Source organism: Amphibalanus amphitrite, unplaced genomic scaffold, assembly GCF_019059575.1.
Source record: "Amphibalanus amphitrite isolate SeventyFive unplaced genomic scaffold, NRLGWU_Aamphi_draft 000063F_arrow, whole genome shotgun sequence".
In the NCBI taxonomy this organism is placed as follows: domain Eukaryota; kingdom Metazoa; phylum Arthropoda; class Thecostraca; order Balanomorpha; family Balanidae; genus Amphibalanus; species Amphibalanus amphitrite.
Window position 1 is genome coordinate 104,754 of NW_024881559.1, and position 20,937 is coordinate 125,690.

Sequence of the window (20,937 nt, forward strand, 5' to 3'; positions counted from 1 at the left end):
TAACGAACTGCATTCGTTTGTGAGTTTGTCCATGCCTGTAAGTGTAGTGTAAGTACGAGTGTTGTAGTGTAAGTGTGTTGTAGTGTGTTGCAAGTCCATTTGTTGACGCCTGGGAGGTCAAACTGTTGACGATGGTTGATGACGAACTGGTGGCGTCGGTCACGGACCAGGGTGCAGGCCGCAGGGTGCCAGGGCGCACGTTCTGAGTCGTTCAAGGAGCCTGAATATGTGAATATAGTTGGGATGAATCGGATATGAATAGTGGATATGGGCTGAATGTGAGCTGTCTAAGGGCGTTAAGGCGAAAGGCTGCAAGGTGTTTGGTTGAACTCAGGCACTGCCTTGAAAGGCAAATGGGCACCGACGCACCACAGACCAATGCACCATCGATTCACTCACAAACGTTTTCCATAAAGATCCTGTTATATTCTACGTCAATATATTTTGTTCAACATGCTGTCCTTCATAACACACAGACCATAGTTGTCGCCTCCGCGGTTCAGGTATTGCACAACTGGAATATTTGGTACACAGGCCGAGCGTGAGGCTGATAACGGAGCAGCTGACAGCGTGCCCTGTCTTCCTGGTGCCTCACTGGGGCTATAGTCAATATTACACAACGCATCCCAACAACGGATCAGCACGTAACTGTCTACATATACACCACCTGCCGCGTCCCATTTACTCTCGCCGGGGACTGAAGTGAGTATTGGTGAGACGCGCCGTGCGGTAATTAAATAAATAAATAAACGAAAAGCTCGATCCAGAACGTGGCCGTCGATTACGCTTGAAACAAATAGCAGACAGGTTACAAGATCAGACTCTACGCGGTGAGTCATCAGTCAAGTCCTCTCCCATTTGCGGTTGCGAGTCACCTGATCGTCGAAGGAGCTCTCTTGGATTTGCTGTTGCGGCGAAACGCTGGGCTCAGTAGCAGTATTGGTGAACTCTGTGAAGACTCACAATACACAATAGATAGATGCGTGACTTAGCGGGCTACGCCGCCACGTAAGGTCACACTTGTTGGGCGCAGGTGGGACTGAGGAGGTGCACGTTCCATCTCAGATAAGGGGTGTTGCTTGCTCTGTGTACGGTATCTCAGATAGGTGGGTCCGGGCGCGCGCGGTCACCTAAGGGTGGGTGCTGGTGTGAGTAGAGAACAATGGGGGGAGGGGGGCTCAGAGTGGGGGCGTGTAGGGGATAGTCGGAGGGGGCCACGGAGCGGGTGTGTGTAGAGGGAGGGGTAGTGGTATAGTGGGCCTCAGAGCGGGTGGGTGTAGTGCAGCCGGTCCAGGTAGGGGGGCAGCCGGAGCGGGCCGGCCGCCGAGTGGGCTCCCAGCAGTGCCGGGAAGGGCGCGCCGAGCGGCGGCAGCAGCGGGTAGCCGGCGGTGAGCAGCGGGCCGCCAGCCGCCGCCGGCCGGTACGGCTCGCCGCCGCCGGACAGACTGGCGACCGGCTCGGCCTCGTCCGTACCGCCCGGCTCCGACTCGTGCAGCTTCCGCGTGTGCTTCTTCAGATCGAAGTTACGGCAGAATCCCTTACCACAGAGCTCGCAGATGAACGGCTTCTTCTCATTGTGCGTGTGCATGTGGAAGGTGAGGTTGTAGACCTGGTGGAACGCCTTGCTGCAGATGTGGCACTTGTAGGCCTTCTCGCCGCTGTGCGTCAGCTTGTGGTTGCGGTAGTTGCCCTTCTGGTGGAAGCCCTTTCCACAGAACTCACAAACCCACGGCTTGTATCCGCTGTGGATGCGCATGTGCGTGTTCAGAGTGGAGCTGCGGTTGAAGGCCTTGCCGCACGTCTTGCACTTGTGCGGCTTCTCCGAGGTGTGGATGATCTTGTGTCTGCAGAGGGTGGACGCCTGGCGGAAGCCCTTACCACACACCTTACAGACGAACGGCCGGGCGCCCGTGTGCACGGGCATGTGGCGCGTCAGATTGTAGTGGGCGTTGAACACCTTGCCGCACTCGGGGCAGGTGAAGGTTTTGCCCTTGGCGGCTCCGGCTGCCGGCCGGGTGGAGGTGGCCGCCGCGCTGGCCGGCGGACTGGCGGCCGGCCCTTTCTCGGGACTGGCCAGCCGGGCGCCGACCGCCGCCTCCGCCGCGGCGGCCCCCGGGTACTGGCTGAAGGCGGACGGCTTGGAGAGCAGCGAGTAGGGCGGCAGGGTGGGCAGCACGCCGGCCGACGCTAGGCTGTAGTACTGGTACAGCCACGGCGAGCGGTGCAGCAGGCTGACGCCGCCGTCGGCGCCCGGCGCGCCGCCCAGCCGGCCGGCGCAGGGCCGCGTCGGCAGCGCCGCGTCCCGCTGCGGCCCGGCGCCGTGACCCTCCGACTGCGGGCTGCGCTCCTCCGCCCGCTGACCGTCCTCTGACTCCTCCTGGAGCTCCTCCGAGTCTCTGCTGCCCTCGCACGGAGTGCCGCTCGGCTGGGAGTCCTCCCCTGTTGCGTCTGATTCCTCTCCCGGCTCGCTCGACTGGCGGTGGCACTCTGTCGACCTCTCGTCCTCGAACTCCATGATGCTGGCGATGCTGAACTTGAGCCGCCCGCCCCCGCTTGTGGCCGCTTGGGCAGGTGACCTCAACGGAGACGTGACGTCATCGGCCGCCTGGTCACCCTCTGACTTTTGTGGAGTTGCCATTGTATTGCCCTGTCAAAGATGAAGGAAAACGTCAAGGTTATCTGATATTGGTAGTCGTTGGTCAAACTATATAAAAGCTCAGCAACCGTGCTGGCCGCCTCAAATCGAGTGAAATGTACGCAAGTCGTAAGTATGGTCGAACTTCATGCATCATGGAGCCCGAGAACGAGCGGCCAGAGTCAGAGTGCGGCCAACAGCCGAGCGATATTGGGAGCTACTAGTTAGATTAGTAATATAGATAACGAGGTACATGGGACATCCCAAGTCCCAAGATGAATAGAAATGTACCCGAGAAAATCGGGTCACCATCAGTAACAGTGCCATGGTAAAGTGTGAACGTTCATCGTAGAACTTACGAACCTTGACTAGATCGGGCTAAATTAGGTGCATCGGGACTCAAAGAGTCTCGCTGGATCTGCTTGACGCTTGGCATCCGTCGTGAAGTGTCCATTACGCTTTCCACTGCATTTTTAATTTGTTGGGTTATGGATTAGGCCCGTTCGCCGTATTTTGACCACATCAGGGTCGTGGAAATTGGAACGAGAAGTCAGGGGGAGACATTGGGCTTATTCGACCACCGCGCCGACTGCATGCGCTGTAGCGGCTGGGTCTTGCGTTTCCGTTACAACATTGGTTCATGGTTGCAATTCGGAGGGGTTTATCTCTCGGAGTTTATTTCACCTCCAGAGGTCAGCTCGTAGGCGCGGGAATCGGGGGCAACTTGCCCCCACAACTCCATAGGGCCGTGGGGCGGTGCCCCCACAACTTTGAGACGGAATACCGCACTTTTTTGCAAATGTTTTCTTTTTTGTTGGAAAAGCAAAGGGATGAAAAATAAGTGGCCTAAAACCGGTGATAAAACTAGATTTGGGGTACCCTAGGTTGATCTTTATTATGGTGTGCCCCCACAGTCTGAAAGTAGTTCCGGCGCCCCTGGGTCAGCTCCGGGGTGACCGTCTGGGTGGCTGAGTGGGCTGTCCCATCGGGACACTTGGGGAACTCGTCAACTCACACCTGGGGACACACCGGTGACGGGTCCCAACAGGACGGCTTTGCCGTTTCTGCGCACCAGCCAGGTCTCATCAGCACGACGCATCAGCGTGCATTAGCTCCTTAGCTTTACATTTTGTCTCCCCACGATCTTGAAATGGTGTTGACCGATAGCGCACTGACGAATCCAAGGAGGGGCATTTGGGGCAGTGGCGCTAACCACTACCCTTAGCGCTCGACATTGGCGAAATGTTGCCGGGCGGCTGGTTTCCCCGTGAAAAACGTGAGAAACTTTTTTTTCTAATTCATGAGAAAACTTCACAGCAAGGCACGAGCAAGCGAAATTCGATTACTTTTTCATATATAATTGGGGAACCATTTGAGGTTGTAGGTAGCTAAGCCCCTCCCCACTGCAACGTCTGACGCTATATATATATTATATTTGGGTACCTTCTGGAAGGCACTGGCGGATCCAGACTTGCGTTTTGGGGGGGGCCAACTCCTGCAAGTAACCAAACCTAGGGTACCCCCAAATCCTGTTTTCTCATCGGATTTAGGCCACTTATTTTTTCGTCACAGCCCTGAAACGATATTTTTTTAAACTAAAAATAAAAAAATAGAAATGGTAGCCCACCCAACCCGAGCCTAAATATTACTTTGAAAACACTTCAAATTGCTTTTGTCGACCAATTAGCCCGCTCCGGGTCGGTGCGTGGCGCAGCCTTCGCGGGCTGGGAGGTGTCGGTTGGACCCCCTGCCGTTCGGCCCCTGATTAAGCTAGAGCTCGCGGAAAAAAAAACAGGCGTGTTGCCCGTGAGTGACGAGACGAAGCCGATGATACCCGATTTTAAGGTCCTTGGTCATTGGTTGACCTTCCAGGGCGGTGTTTCACGGTCGTGCTGACAGCCGCTGACAGCGCATTCCGCGAGCTAAGGTCAGCCTTCGGTAGTGTTGTGGGTATAGGCTTGTTGATGTCTCCATTGAAACCAAAAGTGCCATCAGCGCTGGCAGCGGCTGGCAGCGTGCCGTGAAACACCGCCCAGGTCAGGTCACAGACCCAAAAGACGGGAAAATCAGGACCTGTCAGAACCTCCTAAAGTAAGGCTGTAATACGTTTTTTGTGCTGATCACAAATTTCATGTTAGTTTGGATCATAGATAATGTCTTCATGCGTTTAGACCATGTCGGGGCAGGTCAGGTCAGATCAACCAGTAGGAGTACTTATGGGCGTCCGTATAGCAGGTGTCCACTACCACTGGCAGCTACGTAACATGATACGAAGGCATCAAAACTACTTCGTAAATGTTCAAATGGCTGCAAAATGCTAAATTCAAAATCAGCTAAACGAAACTATCCTAGAAACATGTTAAACTCGGAAAAGTGCACCGAGGTCATCAAAGGTCAATGACCTGACTTGACCGTAAGGTGACATTGGCATCCGCCCTAATGCGTGGGCATGGGTGGAGAAAGTTTGAAAAAGTTACCCCGGCCGGCGACTGGTAGTCATGGGAAAGACGACATGCTCAAATAGTATTTGTAAACGGTTATCAACAAACCCATTCTCCGTTTAACCCTATTCCTGGCGGGCTCCGCCGGGACAAGAAACTGGCGGGGGGGCCGATTCGGCCCCCCCCCCTGAGATCTCGAGAACGAAGCAAGATAGCGACAAGCGGTAAACGGCATCGGATACGCACGGCCAAGATCTACAATTTTTACTAAGGTCATTTTCAGGTCAGGTCAAAGATGACGTCACAGGGGTCGAAAAAGTCAAAATGGCGGCGCTAGATATGGAGAGAGTTTTTCTCGGATAACTTTCGAATTAGCCAAGATAGGAACAAACTAAGAGCATCATCGTGATCCTCTCGTCAATCTGCATCGAATGATATATATGTTGACCTCGAAAGGTCAAGGTCAAAGGTTGACCTCAGGTCACGTGACCTCGAGGTCATCATGTATATCATTCGATGCGTCTTGACGAGCTGAACACAATGAGACCATCCACGCGTCTGTATCTTGTTCCTGTACGGAGTTATTGGCCAAAAACCTTTGGTGACCTTTGATGACGTCACATGACCTCACAGCTGCCCAACAGCAAAACAGACCTCAAGGTAGTGAAGGTTGATCGTATATGAAGTCATGTATGGTATATGGGGCCATTCCGACCCGTTTTAGTGGTAAAAACAGGGAGTTGATTTTTCCCCCATTGACTTATAATGGGGAGGTCGCGAAATTGACCTGACCTTAGGTCACCGATATCAAAATTCCGAGATATAAAAATTGTACATACTGGTACCCTAACTAAACCCTGAAGAGAAGAAATTGATCGGTCAAAAACTCTAGCTCTGGCGTGATTGCAAACTTTTCTGAGGTAGGGTCACCAAACCGCCTCTGGTGACCTGACCTGAGGTCAGATCAACTCAAAATTTTCAGACATGTTGCGTAGAAGCCTTTTAGGAAAAGTCAGAAAATTTGAGCTTCCTAGCTCAACGCGTTTGGGAGAAATAACCAAAAAACCTCAGGGGGGGGGCTCCTGAGGCCCCCCCCCCCCCGCCAGGAATAGGGTTAATGTAATAATGGATGTTGTGTTTGCTCAAGGATGAACATTTTATCCTAACTCAGCTCATTCAAGTCAGGCCAACAGGTCACATCAAGTGAACTCGTCTCTTTCACTAAGTTTCACGATAGTGTTGGGGGCCGGAGGCGTTGCTAGCCTTAGTCCTCAGTTGATTTTACGTGTGTAGGTGAAACCGCGGCAAGCATTTGTGTGAAATTCAGTTAAGGTTATAATAAATCAGCTTCGCATCGTGGTTCTGAATTTCGCTCCCAGGTCACCTAGGGTCAGGACATCAGGTCGAATTTGCTAGATAACCATGCTTTAAAAGTCTGCGTTCATGTCATTTGCAGAGCTTGGGTATTTCCTAGAAAGACGAAACTTTTTTTTCCACACAAAAATGTTAATTTTGAGTTGTGGCCCTCTTGAAGACAAGCGATTGGTTTTCATGTTCACCTGAAATGTTGCTCGCGAGCGAGTCCTAAAAAAGCTGTCAAATGTTTTGTTTGCAGTGTTCTAGGTCCTCTAAATCACAAGCTGGAAGAAAAGTTGTCAAAGCGCGCTATAAAAGGGAAAATTTGGCTTTTAATGTCCTGTGGTGATTTTGTTTTTGTGCTGGCCTGAAATATGACGAAATTTCTCTCATTATGTTTAGTGCTCTTTCAAACGGCGTTGCCACTCCCCGCCACGCAGCCCAGCAGCCGAGTTTAAAAGGGCGTATAACGCCTACTCTACCTCCCGCCTCAACGTTTTCGATAGCGACGCCATCCTGGTGCCGGTTTAGTTGGGGGAGCCTTAACCCTCGCATGTGTGCGGCGTTTGCCAGCTTCTAATGTGTAGGGGGGGGGGGGTCGGTTGGACCCCCCCCTTGCCGTTTGGCCCCTGATCGAGCTAGAGCTTCGCGGAAAAAACGAGCGTGTTGCCCGTGACGAGAGGAAGCCGATGATACCCAATTTTAAGGTCCTAGGTCATTGGTTGACCTTCCAGGTCAGGTCAATGACCCAAAGTCGGGAAAATCGGGACCTGTTAGAAAGTCGTAAAGTGTGGCTGCTAAGGGGTTTTTCGGGGTGCTGATCACGAATATCGTGTTAGTTTTGATCACAGATGATGTCTTGAAGCATTTAGACCAGGTCGGGTCAGGTCAGGTCAGGTCAACCAGTAGGCGTCGTGACGGGTATTCGTAGTACGTGTCAACCGCCTCTGACAGCTTCGTAACATGTTACGAAGTCACCAAAACTACTTCGTAAATGTTCAAATGGTTGCTAAATTCGAATTCAGCTCCAAAAACTAGCCTAGAAACATGTAAAACTCGAAAAAGTGACCCGAGGTCACCCGAGGTCACCAAAGGTCAATGACCTGACCTGACCTTCAGGTGACCTTGACACACACGGGAGTAACATCAAATAACATGTTTGAACGTTTGAAACCACGAAAAGCTTGCAAACACGCGGCTAGTGCGAGCCGACATACGCGAAATCGCGATTCCGGCCAAACATGGTCTCGGAAAAGAGGTCACAGGTCAAAGGTCATTTGGGTCAGGGTCATGAAATTTTTAGGGTAGGTGTAAAATTGATCAATGCGAGGGTACTGAAAATTTCGTTGCGATCGGCCGCTTTTTACGCGAGTTATTCGCGAAAAACCATGGGGGGGGGGGGTCCATCCGACCCCCCCCCCTACACATGCGAGGGTTAAGCCCCGCAGATCTTCTTCGATGCTACCCATTTTGTCTCACTGATATTACCCTAGACCTGTTTTCTTTTGTGATATTATTGTAAGGTGATCTTACGATAGCGACCCTTGAATATCGTTTTATGTTGCATGTTGATCAAACTTATCGGGCTCAGCGATGAAAATATTTGCCCAGAAGTCCCAAACTCAAAATAAATAGATCTTCAAAAACTTTAAGAGGTAGATAAGTGTAAAGAGAGACACTTTTGTAGGCAGCACTCAGCTTTTTCTCGGCTGGAGACAGGTTTTAGGATTTATAAGAGTGAAAAGAGTGAAAAAGTTACCCCGGCCGCGCCGGGGTTGGCTGAAAGTTACCCCGGCCACGGCCGGGGTGGCCGGGGTAGGTTCTCCACCCATGTGCGTGGGAGCAACATCATATCACATGTTTGAGCGTTTTAAACCACGAAAAGACTATAAAAGCGCGGATAATGTGAGCCGACATACGCCGAATCGCTATTCCGGCCAAACATGGCCTCCAACATGGCCAAACAGTCTCGAGAAATAGGCCACAAGTCAAAGTTCACTTGGGTCAGGGTCATGAAATTTTCAGACTTTGTCACCATGAGGGTACTAAAGTTTCGTCGCGATCGGCTTCATGATACCTTACACGATAACTTCACACGTCGATCGAGAGTTAAAGCATGGATGAAGGAGAACCAGGGGATGAAGGTTCTTTCATCCATGGTTAAAGTGTGCGATAAGAACTTCTTGGGTGAAGACAAGACCAACACTTTTATCAAGCTCAGAGATTTTTAATGATACGGTATTTTCTCTCTACCTACTACGCCCTTCTCACATTCATTTTTCTTAAGTGTTTTTGGGGACAAAAAATATATGTTGTTCCCCTTTCAGGCTTGGGGGCATGACCCCGTGGCCCCCCTGGATCCGCTAGGCCGAAACTAACTAGGTCGTTTTCAAACGGTCTGATATTTCAGGTCATAGTTTGCAAACGGCCGGTGTTTTCAGGTAGTTTCATATGGCCTGACTGGGTCAGGCCGTTTGCAAACGGACCGAATTTTCATACGGCCTGTAACATATATTCAGATTTCGACATCTGTCGTAGCATCAAATGCTGATGTGGCGCACTCAAAAGCCGGAATTGGTCCTTGGATGCCGTAAGGACCCTTTTAAGAAATAAGTGACCCGACTGACCCTTAGAGATTGGCCTGAGCTGTGACCGAAATAAGTCTTTTACCGTTTCGCAGGAAGGGACAAAAAGGTCCCTCATATGCTTCTTGTACAATTACGAAACAAAACAAGTTTTTTTTTCAACGAAAACTCAGTGAGTTTTCCTAAAAAATTTATTGCGCATATTCCGTGAATGAAAAGTTGCCGGGTCATGTCAGGTCAGGCTGCCACAGCAAGTTTGTTAACTTGACAGCTCAATCGATATTTATGCAATAAGACCTTCTCGGGTGACGATAAGACATGACGACACTTTATGAAGGAAGCTAGTAAACCCGGTAGTTTCTCCATAGGCGCGGGAACCGGGGGGAGGGGGCAGTGGTGGCAGCTTGCCCCCCCCCCCCCCAACTCTGGGGCCGTGCGGGCGGTGCCCCCACAACTTTCAGACAGAATACCGCTCCTTTTTGCAAATGTTTTCTTTTTTTGTTGAAAAAGCCAAGGGATGAAAAATAAGTGGCCTAAAACCGGCGAGAAAACTATATTTGGGGGATCCTAGGTTGATCTCTATCATGGTGTGACCTCCCCCCCCCCCCCCCCCGTCTAAAAGTAGTTCCCGCGCCCCTGGGTTTCTCTACGCTATTGAATCACGCTGCTGATTCTAGTAAGTATCTACTACACAACCTTCTCACATTAATTTTTCTTCGAGCGTTTTGGGGGGCCAAAAGATATGTTGGCCCCCTCTTTCAGGCTTTTTGGGCCCATGGCCCCGGTGGCCCCCTTGAATCCGCCAGTGGGGGCGGTGCCCCCACAACTTTCAAACGGAATACCGTCCTTTTTTGCAACTGTTTCTTTTTTTGTTGAAAAAGCCAAGGGATGAAAAATAAGTGGCCTAAAACCGGTGAGAAAACTAGATTTGGGGGGACCCTAGGTTGATCTCTATTATGGTGTGCTCCCCCAGTCTGAAAGTAGTTCCCGCGCCCCTGACTTTCTCTACGCTTTGAATCACGCTGCTGATTCTAGTAGGTATCTACTACGCAACCTTCTCACATTAATTTTTCTCCAAGCGTTTTTGGGGGGGCCAAAAGATATGTTGGCCCCCCCTTTCAGGCTTTTGGGGGGGGCCATGGCCCCGGTGCCCCCCCCCCCTGGATCCGCCAGTGCTGGAAGGTGTCTTGGACCACAACAGTTGGATGTAGCTTAATAGTTGTGAAAATGCGAACACATTTCTGACCCGTCCCTTTTCTAAGATAAGCATCAGTATTCAGTACCGTCAACGTGGGAGCTACGGGTGACCGAATTCAGGGATACAGCTGAAAAGAAGGCCGCTGGCCACCTCTCGGCTATTTGCCCGGCTGGCCGCTGCGGGGCGGGCGGACAGACCGCTGTCCAGCACCTGTCCCACTCACCTGTATCCGCGTCCGGCACCACCTCCGCGGGCAGGCAAACGGTGCGGCGCCGCTGCTCGGCTGAGGCTGCTGCGGCCGCCGCGCTGGCCACGACTGGCCTCACAGGCCGGCGCCACTCCGCCGCCGCGGCCGCCGGCCGGCAGCCAATCAACGCGCCGCTCGGCGTCAGTCGCTCGGCCGCAGCCGGCCCGCCGACCAATCAGAGCCGTGGCCCCGCCCACCGGCCGCCGCCGACTGGCAAATGCAACATGTCAGCGGGCGGCGGGCCGGCCGGCCGCTCGGTGGGGTGGGGCGGGGCTGAAGGACCGGCCGGGGCCGCACTGCCACTGACCCGCTTCGCCACTGTTCTGCCAACACGGCAACCGGCTAGAGGGGGGAGACAGTTCATACGGCGCACAGGCAGACGCATCACTGGATACAGTGGCTTCACGGAAGATATGATCAGATTGTTGTGAAGATATGATCAGATTATGGGCTTGTGTTACATGTAGCTTAATATGCGTTTCCGTTGCTAAGCTCGGGCCTCCACAATTCTTCTTGAAGGAATAGTCATCCGACTCGTGGTTATAGTTGGTGGGAAAGAGGCGCCATTACCTACATGCCCATGTCAGAATATACACAAATGTAGCCGTATCGTATTTGAGGCTGGACCCATCTATGGAAGAGAATGGCAACAAAACATTTGGTGGTGAGCGAGTTTTTAGTATACTGGCGATCAATACAACACAACATCGGTCTTTGGGCATACCTACCTATACCTACCCACGTCTATGCACCCCACTCCCCAGCCCCCCCCCCCCCCCAACGGTTCAATGCCTGATGCTTAATCGTGCGAAATAAAAATAAATAGGGGAACAGCTGTTTAACATACAATACTGGATACCTTGACGACTAAGGGCGGTACACTGCACAGGTTCCAGGATTTTGCAAGGTTGCATTACCTATCTTTTGTTCAGTGGTCAGTTTTAGCCGGTTTAGGTCATTTAAAATAATGATAGTAATGATAATAATAAGGGGAATAAATGCAACCAGCTTGGAAAAAGGCAGAAAAACTTACATCACAAAACATAAGATAGTAGGTGACTCAGCACGAATTTAAGCAGCCCACATACCGAGAATTCATTTGCTTTGAAATACCAAACAGGAAGACGGTAGGCCGGGTTCAGGGTTGGGTATTTGACGGTGGTCGGTGAGCATTTAGGGAAGAGTATACCTACTGTACCTACCCACCCATACCCAGCTAATGCTGGGGCACATAAAACTTAATGCTAAGCGAAAAGCTGCCCTCAGCAGTTTTTAATTAATACGTGTTTGAATGTTGTAAATGTGTCATCATCTTAATTGCGATCCTTAAACATTTTGTTCTGATAAAATCTTTCTTAACTCTCGCAAGAATAAACATTTTTTATGACAACTTGAACTAACCACTAAAAGCCTTTTTCCAAACCATTGCAAAAAGACTCTTTAGACGCAACATGCCCTAATCGCGCCTCTCAGGGCCCTGAAGAGAAATGCCTATAAAAGTATCACTTCACTTTAGTTTTTGTAGTCATCGGCAGGTTGAAGTCACTTCATTTAAGTGCTGGTCATGACGACGATGGCCATTTACACTAAACGTCTGAGCCAAATGAAAATAGTTTAATATACTTACCTATACCCATCACAAGTTCTTACCTAATCCACGCACACCTAATCCTACCGTTAGGTATACATAGTTTGTGTGACGGATGAGCAAAAGTGATTGAGTACCTACTACCTATGTATTGATAAGGTGCAGATGATAAGTGATGAACATCTGCAGGTGTTTGTTATACCTTCTCTGTGTAACTTGAATAAAGAAATGCTGTAGTTATTCTGGTATCACAGAAGTTAGTTTCGTTTTTTTACATTTAATTGGGTCTGTCATGACGTGTCAAAGGAATCCAAATGCTTGCTGCCAATAACGGCATGCATACTTTGACATCGGAAATCTTGGATCGTGTTTGAATGGTAGATAGTTATGTCATGGAGTGGTAAGGTATATATGAATCCCCAAACACAACAGTGCAATAAATGCATCTGTCAATACACCTACAAACAGACCGATCGCTGTCACACTGTCATAATCCCGCCGGCAGCAGATGGTAATCCGTGCGGAGACGATGTGCTCATAATCCATACCAATCAGTATCCATTAGCTGGCCGCGCCACACACCTCATCCAGCGTAAATTGCCCATTGCTGTCGGCACACATCTCCATACCAGACGCGTGTAATCCGGTTGTTTGAGCGTGGCCGGCGGCCGGGGCGGCGACACGCGCCGGCCGGCCGGCCTCTGCAGCGCCGCCGCCGCCGCCGCCGCCGCCACTAATCCCGCGGTGCGCGTTTATAGATGAGTTCCAATGAGGCGCGCTGCCTGCAGTTCATTCAGCCGGCCAATAACCAGCAATCGACCGGCCGCGCCGCGCCGCCGCCACCGCCGCTGTTTTTCTTTTCACTCAGCAAGCCGATTACGGCTTTCTATATCTGCGAGGGCGCTGGCTGGCGGCGGCCGGGCCGAGTTGACGGTGCGGGCCGCGCCGGCTAGGGAGCCGATTCGATGGGGCGGCCCGGGGCCGGCCAGCCCGGGACAGACGGCTGGGCGGGGCTGAGGGGCCCGGCCGGTCCGCACTATACCAAGGACAGACGAGGCGGCGCCTGCTGGGGCCGGCTCACAGGACAAATCCAGGAAATGGCCACAAAATTGAACTGAGTATGAGACTGCTGATGTGGAAGATCTAATAGCTATTTTGAGGGATGGTGAGGCTTAAGTTAAAAATGGAACGGTGATAGCTGAAGATTGTGTTTACGATTTGACGAAGCATACAATAAACAAAGCACAATATACATCATATGTTCGCTCTTTGCCCATGACAGCCTGCATGAGCGAATGGACAATGGAATGGACGAATGGTATTACCTACCTACACTTTACCTACAGGCTACACGCAAGCGAGGAACGGAAATTACCTTTTTCATGTTTCAAGATAGAACCAAAGAAATCAACTTATTTCAAAACGCCTATAAGTATGTAACCCACAATTTTGAGCCGTCTTGGATTTGCTACATAAAGCACAGTCAATCCATTTCCGGATTTCCGGATTCGGTCGCCGTGCCAGTCTGGACGCTGGCCGGCTGACAAACCGGCGGCCGGCCTTGTTGGCCAGCTCTGTCGGCCACTGTCAACCCGTGTCATTCCGTGTCAGCCCGTGCCAATCGTGTTGGCCCGGCCGCGGCACGTCGACCGTTGGCGCCTGCCGTGCCGGCTGTCAGCGCGAACTGCCAAGCGCGGACTCGGTCCGCCGCCGCCGCCCCCTCAACTCCCCCGCGGACCTTTCTCCATTGAGCGCGACTCTATCCATTTGTGGCGACAGCGCAGTAAATAGTTGTCATAAATGCGGCCGCTATGCAAATGGACACGTTTCGTTCCGGCTGTCACCACTCTGAGCACAATGCGTCGTCTGTCGCCTCGGCCGGCCGGAGGGAGAGCTGCCCGCCAGCCGCCGTCTATGGCCGCCGCCCGGCTGGGCCAGCAAATCAGCCACACATGATTGGCCCATAACCAGTGATTGAGCCGAAATTGGCCCAAGATCGGCAGCGGCGGCAATCCGAGGCGTCCCGGCGCGTCGTCGGGGACCGGGCGACACAAAGCGACGCGTCGTCGCCGGCGCGCGCCGCCGGCCCGCCGCATTCCGTCGATGTCAATGCCGGCGGCGCGCGCTTTGATAGCGGCGCGGCGTGCAGGAAGTGGGCGGGTTCCGGCGCGGCGGCCGGCAGCACGTGCCCTGCTCCGGTGTCGGCGCGCCAGCTGGCGGCCAAGTTCACGGCGGGATGTGGAGCAGTGGGGCCCGGCCGGCCAGCTGGGCGACCACGCCCCCTTCCGGCCGGCGCCCGCACACACCGCTCATGAACGTTAAAAGGCCGCGCCGCGCGACGGCTGCCGCTGGCGCACTGAATGCGCCAGATGCAGATGGGCGGCTGCAGAATGGGCCGCCCTTGCCGACAGCTTCATTGAACGAGCCTTCACCTGCCCCGGTGGAAGCTCACGGCGTGTTTGGATGTCACTGTCCCATCCCCGTTACCGGCATAATGACAGACAGTCGCTGCCTACACCATCGAAAAGCTATACATTTTTAGATAGTTGTGTGTGATATTGTTCAAGGTACGTCACACAGCATTCACTGTACCTACCGGCGCACTGGAGCGGTGGTCAGGCGTACCGAACGATAGCGGAGCAGTGCTGGGGTGTAGCAGCCGATTGGAGAGCGGTCGCCGGCGTGAACTGACCGGCCCAGTGGACCGGGCGCGGGCAGGCATTGTGCGCGGCCCATCCGGCCGGCGCTCTCAGCCGGTGAGCCGGCCCCGCGCGGCCCCGGCTCGGCGGCCTCTGAATGAAGCCGGCCGGCGCCGCGGGCCGAGCACCGGGCCCGGCCGAGCTGCCAAACACGATTACATTTAATAAAGCCGCGCCGCGCCGGATCACCGCTCGTTGAACACGCATTATAGGGGATTAGAGACAAGTAGACAAGATGTTTAGGCCGATGAGATTATGGGCCGAGGCGAGAGCGGAGAGACAGAGGAGAGAAGAGGGAGGAGAGAGCCGCCGCGATCGCTCATTTTTCGGATCACGTTCGGGGAGAGACCGGACGCAGGTTTCCGTTAAATAAAGCTCACCGGAGTTATCATTCCTTTTATAACTTGATACGGGAAACTTGAGCCAGACTGTGCTGGAGGAAAAATAATAGAAATCAATTACGTTCACTATCTAGCAAATGGACGGAAGCTCGACTTTTTGTGTATAGCTGCTTAGTCTGCTCAGTACTCATGTTCGCTGGAATTTCTTGGTTGTAGGGCCTTTTATCTTTAATCAGACATAATATCCATCAACAATGTCAATTGTAATCACAGTAGGTAACCACTTGGAACTCCGAACATAAGACGAGCTGAGCATTAGCCATCTGACCCCACCGATGATTATAAATGAATGATTTAAATATTAAAATATTTATTTTAGATTTTAAAGTTTTAGGTAAGTGAATTAAATAGATTGATTCTAAACTTCAAGGTAGTTGAAAATTAATAAGTTCTCGCAGAAAAGTAAATGCTTAGTTTTTCTTAGATTTCGCTTCTAATCCGTAAGCGTCATGCCAATCGACAGGCTGTAATTCACACAGATCAGCCCTATAGTACCTATACAGGGATCGCTATGGCAGCAACAGCTACCATAACGGACAGTCAGGGGCGGCGCCACGGGTTTTCGATAGGGGGGGACGGGGACTGTAGCTGTCCGAAAATCCCAAAAGTAGATACTTATCGTGTATGCAAAAAAAAAAAACGAGACACGTAACGCCGCGAAACTTGGCAAAGCCCAAAACACATCGAATGGTGCATCCCGTTTCCAAACTTATCCTAGGACACCTAACTCCTAAGATCGATCACCTTTTCAAGCATCCTTGCCTCTAAATCAAAATTTGCAGTCTTGCCAACTCAAAGCTGGTTTCCTACAAGCTGCGAATTGCTTAGGGATACTGGCCGCGTGGCCGAGTGGATTGGGTGTCCGGCTGGAAATCCGGAGGCGGGAAGTTCGCGACCGGTCGGTCAGTGTCGAGTAGCAGTGCCAACTATTCTTACGTCTCGTACTTTCAAATTTTCGATCTTACGTCTGCTCAGCTTCATGGCTTCACCATCATATATATATGACTATAGTCATGGAGGAAAAGTGGGAATGTCTTCTGCTCTGACAAGTGCGCCAAAACTGCAATATAATTTCAGAATCATGACATCACCACCTGATCCATATGCAACGGGCAGGGTGCAGCTAATGGCTAGCCTTCAGTGGTCATGTCATTGGTGGTCACTCAAAAGGTCATGCTAGGTCATGGAAGGTCACCAGCCGTTATTTGATCACACTTTCTGATGGATTTTACTTACCAAGAGCTTCGCGGGAAAAACGAGCGCATGCCGCATGCACCGTTGAAAAAAAATGAGTGAAAGGGTCTCAGGTCCGGCGGCCTCTGCAGGTGAAATGCCCCAGGGTAGGATTCCGGTCCTTGTTGATTAACTTCGTCAAAAATGGCAGTAGAGCTGTGATGTCGGCACCATTGTGTTCGTCATGATCGAGCTGGCACGACCTGCATCGTTCTCATATTCACCCTCCAATCGTAACAACACAGCAAGGGGATTGGCAAATGGCGGGGCACCCCCTTTGGGAGGTAATGAAGGTCTCTGGAAACCTCATCCCTCATCTCTTTAGCATTAGTGGCTCTCCTTATGGAACAGGTTTCTTGACTGGTCTGTTTCACCCCAGAATTCAAAGACTATTCAAGGTAAAACCGAGCGCACCACAGTGAGCACAATTTGATAAGCTGGTGTATCTCAGTTTCCATGTAGAACCTTTCACGCATCACGTAGGTACCTAAAACACTTTCGTGCACTCATGCAAAAGCAACTGCCATGTTTCAACAGCTGGTAATGGCATTTTCACAGCAGCTGACGTAAGAAGGGGAGGGGGGGGGGCTCGATTAGACCCCCAGCCGTTCGGCCGCCGACCGAACTTAGTTTTGCAGAAAAAAAAAAACGAGTGCTATCGAACCCCTTGACGAGAGGGAGCCGATGCTACCCAATTATAAGGTCTTGGGCTACTGCGTGCTTTTTTGGTCCTGCCTGTGCTCTATCCGAACACTTCTCCCCACAAGTGCTGGGGTTAAATGGCATAGATTTCAAATGGTTCCTGTGGTAGAACTGCCATGCACTTGAATTTGACTAATTAGGAATGGAAAATATCCATATAGTAACGGAAATCTATGGAATTTAAGTTAACTTGGTTTTGTCGGCAATGGGGTCTGGCAGTGGGGTGGGGAGGTAATAACCCTGCCTGGCGCCCCAAAAAGGGGGGGGGCACGATCCCCGAGGCCCTGCCGATCACCTTATAGGCATCACAGCTCCATACCTTTTTGCAGATGGCCAGGACCCCCTGCGATACATCCCAACAGCAATCTTTATTCAGAACCTGCCTTGATTAACCAACGATGCATTAAATGCGACGGATAACTTTACAATGCATTATTATCAACTATTGAACGGGCCTCGCCGATAGGGGGGTACTGTACCCCCCTAACTTTCGATAGCGGGGGACCTGTCCCCCCCGTCCCCCCCGGTGGCGCCGCCCATGCGGACAGTTATGTTAAACGAAACTGACGGCCATCGTCTGTTGTCTAACAACTGATACTGACGCCCAGTGACTATCTGACAGAATCGTGTTGAACTTGAACGACAGACACTGACAGCCAGCGTGTGACGTCTGACTGTTGTGTTGAAAGAAACTGAGGCAACTCGTTCATCGTTCACTTAAAGGTAGTGTGCCAGCTTTCCTGGACCGTATGGAGTTAATGGCCCAGATAAGGAGAACCGGATTTTTAGAACTTATTCATACCTTCAAAACTCATGGAAACGTCTTAAATTCTTCAAATTTTGAGTACCCCAGTGCGAAATTCGCCCCGACGGGTTGTCGGTCGTACCCCAACCACATTTCACACCACTATGAACAATAAATGCACACACTGAAATCGCTATTACCGATAGGCTCATCCAATCAAGTTTCGATAAACCCGTTCATCATCATCTCCTGCGGTTTCGAACACGCCTGATAGGTGGTGCGGTAGACCGCGCCCAAAGCCAGGGCCCCGGTAACGTGAGGTAGCCGAGTCGGGGCAGCGTGCGCTGACCCAAGCCGGGGCCGCGCGTCCTCCCGGTGCCATGTGATAGCCCGGGGCTGCCCGCGGGGATGCGGTAGACCGCGCCCAAAGCCGCGGCCCCGGCTTGGGTCAGCGCACGCTGCCCCGACTCGGCTACCTCACGTTACCGGGGCCCTGGCTTTGGGCACGGCTTCTGCTCATACTTTGTGGTGCGGTGGTGGTGCGTAGGGCCGCGCGCTCTGACTTCGGCCAAGAAAAATGCGTCAGCTGATCATTGTCATTTCTGCCACTTTCATGTGGTGAGATGGGGTCATAACCTTAGAGACGGCTGTTTCATATCAGTTATTTTACATAGAATAATATTTCAAACCATAAATTAATGTTCGACAGCCAAATTAAAGAAACAATACCAATACAGGCTTACAGTTTAAATTCGACATTGTGTTGTCTACGATTAGACAGCTGATAACTCATTCCCGTACGTCGTAACTCTATAATGACCTTTGCTTATTGTCACATGTGCGCCGCATTCGCGATTGTTGCCGACGCCTGTTTGCAGGTCAGCCCACTACAGTTGTTATACATATCGAAAAACCGATAAACTTTTAGGCGAAAAAAAGCACTATTTTAGGCCCATTTTTGATTTGTTTTTTTGCGATATTAGGTAAAAACAGAAGCTTCTTATCCTAGGAAAAATAAAATGGGAAATAATTGGAAGGTGGCACACTACCTTTAACTGCACTATCAGGTTCACTGCAGCCAGTTAGTGTTAAAGCTCCCGGCTCGGTCACTTGAGGGACTCTCTCTCTCTCTCTCTCTCTCTCTCTCTCTCTCTCTCTCTCTCTCTCTCTCTCTCTCTCTCTCTCTCTCTCTCTCTCTCTCTCTCTCTCTCTCTCTCTCTCTCTCTCTCTCTCTCTCTCTCTCTCTCTCTCTCTCTCTCTCTCTCTCTCTCTCTCTCTCTCTCTCTCTCTCTCTCTCTCTCTCTCTCTCTCTCTCTCTCTCTCTCTCTCTCTCTCTCTCTCTCTCTCTCTCTCTCTCTCTCTCTCTCTCTCTCTCTCTCTCTCTCTCTCTCTCTCTCTCTCTCTCTCTCTCTCTCTCTCTCTCTCTCTCTCTCTCTCTCTCTCTCTCTCTCTCTCTCTCTCTCTCTCTCTCTCTCTCTCTCTCTCTCTCTCTCTCTCTCTCTCTCTCTCTCTCTCTCTCTCTCTCTCTCTCTCTCTCTCTCTCTCTCTCTCTCTCTCTCTCTCTCTCTCTCTCTCTCTCTCTCTCTCTCTCTCTCTCTCTCTCTCTCTCTCTCTCTCTCTCTCTCTCTCTCTCTCGCTTTTGCTCCCCCACCCCACCCCACCGTCTTTCTTCCCAATCGGTGAGTTGCAGTAAGGGAGAGTACGTGACTCCATTGATAATAAGTAATATTGATATGATAATAGATGATAATATTATTAATTATGGTATAACAACCACATGTTTGGTTTGGCGACCATTGTTAATAAAGTGTGGTCTGAGCTTATTCGGGGTGTTGCAGGGGCGTACCTGACCAATAGCTTACACAAAATCACTGATAGTAGGCATAAATACCGCGGCAGAACTACCACAACTGTAGCAGTTTCTATCGTCACCAGTTGACGCAGTGTGTCCTGCCGGGTCCAAGTTCGGCCAGCTGCCGGCGCGGCGGGCGCGGCGGTCGGTCACGGTCGGTGTCGGCCGGTCCTCTCCCCGCGGCCGGCCGCCGCGCCGGTGGACGTCTGTCAGAGCTGGGCCGATTAGCGCGGCCGTCACGCCCCCGCCCCGGACAGCCGCCCATTGCCGGCCACAACGACCAGCAGCGGCGCACGGCGCACGTGAGCCGAACCGAGCCGACTGAGCGGCACACACGTCCGGCTTCCGGCCCCCGCTCCGCGGAGCTGTCTGCGGATCTCACTGGCACGCTGGCCGCATGCTCGGACTGTCTCGACTGTCTGCTGTATCTTTAGCTCCAGTCCGGATGTCTGCGGACCTCACTGGCGCCCTATTCCCATGTCTGGACTGGCTGCACACTCTGCTGTCCATCTAGGTCTTTCTGAACGGCCTGTGGACCTCCTTGGTCTTCTGGTCCCATGTCCGGGCTGCATTCGCTCCCCTCTGGCTACTGGCGTCTAACAGTATCATTGTCGTAGTCCGTCAATAGGTAGGGGAGACCGGGGTAAAGTGGCCACCCTAACACTTTTTTTTCGATAACGACGCTTCATTTTAAAAGTTGGAAAGATTCTTCTTATACCAATATGATCCCTATTCAATTGTCTTTCATTTCAACTACGTTTCATTTATAAAGACGTTGACATATAACCCGCGCACCGACGGGGGTCTGCGCCAACTTCGCACCGACGGGGGGGGGGGGCGGATGACCGCCCCCCCTGAGATCTCGAGAACGAAGCAAGATAGCGACAAGCAGTAAACGGCATCGGATACGCACGGCCAAGATCTACAATTTTTACTAAGGTCATTTTCAGGTCAGGTCAAAGATGACGTCACAGGGGTCGAAAAAGTCAAAATGGCGGCGCTAGATATGGAGAGAGTTTTTCTCGAATAACTTTCGAATTAGTCAAGATAGGAACAAACTAAGGGCATCATCGTGATCCTCTCGTCAATCCGCATCGAATGATACATATGTTGACCTCGAAAGGTCAAGGTCAAAGGTTGACCTCAGGTCACGTGACCTCGAGGTCATCATGTATATCATTCGATGCGTCTTGACGAGCTGAACACAATGAGACCATCTACGCGTCTGTATCTTGTTCCTGTACGGAGTTATTGG

The 20,937-nt window shown here is 51.7% G+C and overlaps 1 protein-coding gene across 1 annotated transcript; it reads right to left on the reverse strand.

Moving 5' to 3' along the window:
- Positions 1-1,178: 1,178 nt before the first annotated feature.
- Positions 1,179-10,564, reverse strand: LOC122378646 (fez family zinc finger protein 1-like). Its single transcript, XM_043359901.1, has 2 exons — positions 10,439-10,564; positions 1,179-2,647 (listed from the first exon to the last, which is right to left on the reverse strand). Exon 2 carries the CDS (start codon positions 2,636-2,638, stop codon positions 1,262-1,264), a length of 1,377 nt encoding a protein of 458 aa, XP_043215836.1. The 5' UTR covers positions 2,639-2,647; positions 10,439-10,564; the 3' UTR covers positions 1,179-1,261.
- Positions 10,565-20,937: the final 10,373 nt, after the last annotated feature.

Excerpts from the sequence above, each read along its gene's own strand:
- LOC122378646 (XM_043359901.1), bottom strand. The coding sequence starts at position 2,638 with ATGGCAACTCCACAAAAGTCAGAGGGTGACCAGGCGGCCGATGACGTC.